This window comes from Eurypyga helias, unplaced genomic scaffold (assembly GCF_000690775.1).
Source record: "Eurypyga helias isolate BGI_N326 unplaced genomic scaffold, ASM69077v1 scaffold24306, whole genome shotgun sequence".
In the NCBI taxonomy this organism is placed as follows: Eukaryota; Metazoa; Chordata; class Aves; order Eurypygiformes; family Eurypygidae; genus Eurypyga; species Eurypyga helias.
In genome coordinates, this window is record NW_010254983.1 from 2873 (window position 1) to 3509 (window position 637).

Consider the following 637-nt stretch of genomic DNA (forward strand, 5'->3'; position numbering starts at 1 on the left):
CAGAATGTGGGAATGCAAGAATTGCTCCTTCTCCCCCAGCCGGGGAGGCAAGTGCTGCTGTTTCGTCGGGGCCCCTAAAGGCTGTTCGGCTTGTTGTTCGGGTCGTGGCTGGAAACGGAGCTGCGGGGTGTGTGGCTGCACGTGGGACTGGAGCAGGGAATCCATCGTGGGGAGCTGTGGCTGCGGCGCGTGTTTCGGGAACGGCAGCTGCTGGTCGGCTGGGGGATGCGGCTGCAGCGGGGAGCTCTCCCTTTTGTAGAGCGGAGGGATCGGTTCCTGTTGCCTTATCTTCTGGCTCTGGGGCTGCCCTGAAGGCCCCTTCAGTGCATCAGGACTTCCAGCGTACTGCTTTGCGTAGGCTGTTTTGGCTGTGTTTGCCTGGAATTGAAGAACTGATCGCAGCAGAGCTTCGCTGGGCTTCTGGGGAGGCTCTCCTCGGCGGAACGGGGTGGAAACCAGTTCTATCCAGGCTGGTTTTGAGTAATGCTGAGCCTGCTGCACAGGCTCTTTCACTTGGTCCTTTTCTTTGTCGGGAGGCATCTCGGGTTCTCGCTGCCCTGGGAAACGCGGATAGTGTCGCTGCAACTCACCCTCGCTTCCGCGCGCCTGCAGGTTCTGGAGGGGAGGCTCGGGCGCC

The 637-nt window shown here is 61.1% G+C and overlaps 1 protein-coding gene across 1 annotated transcript in view; it reads right to left on the reverse strand.

Annotated features, from left to right (window-relative positions):
• The window catches only part of LOC104510821 (methylcytosine dioxygenase TET2-like), a 1850-nt gene extending 1310 nt beyond the window's left edge, over positions 1-540 (reverse strand). The window contains exon 1 of the mRNA XM_010153192.1: positions 142-540. Coding sequence (XP_010151494.1) covers positions 142-540 — 399 coding nt within the window. The remainder of the gene's footprint in view (positions 1-141) is intronic.
• Between the last annotated feature and the right edge of the window lie 97 nt (positions 541-637).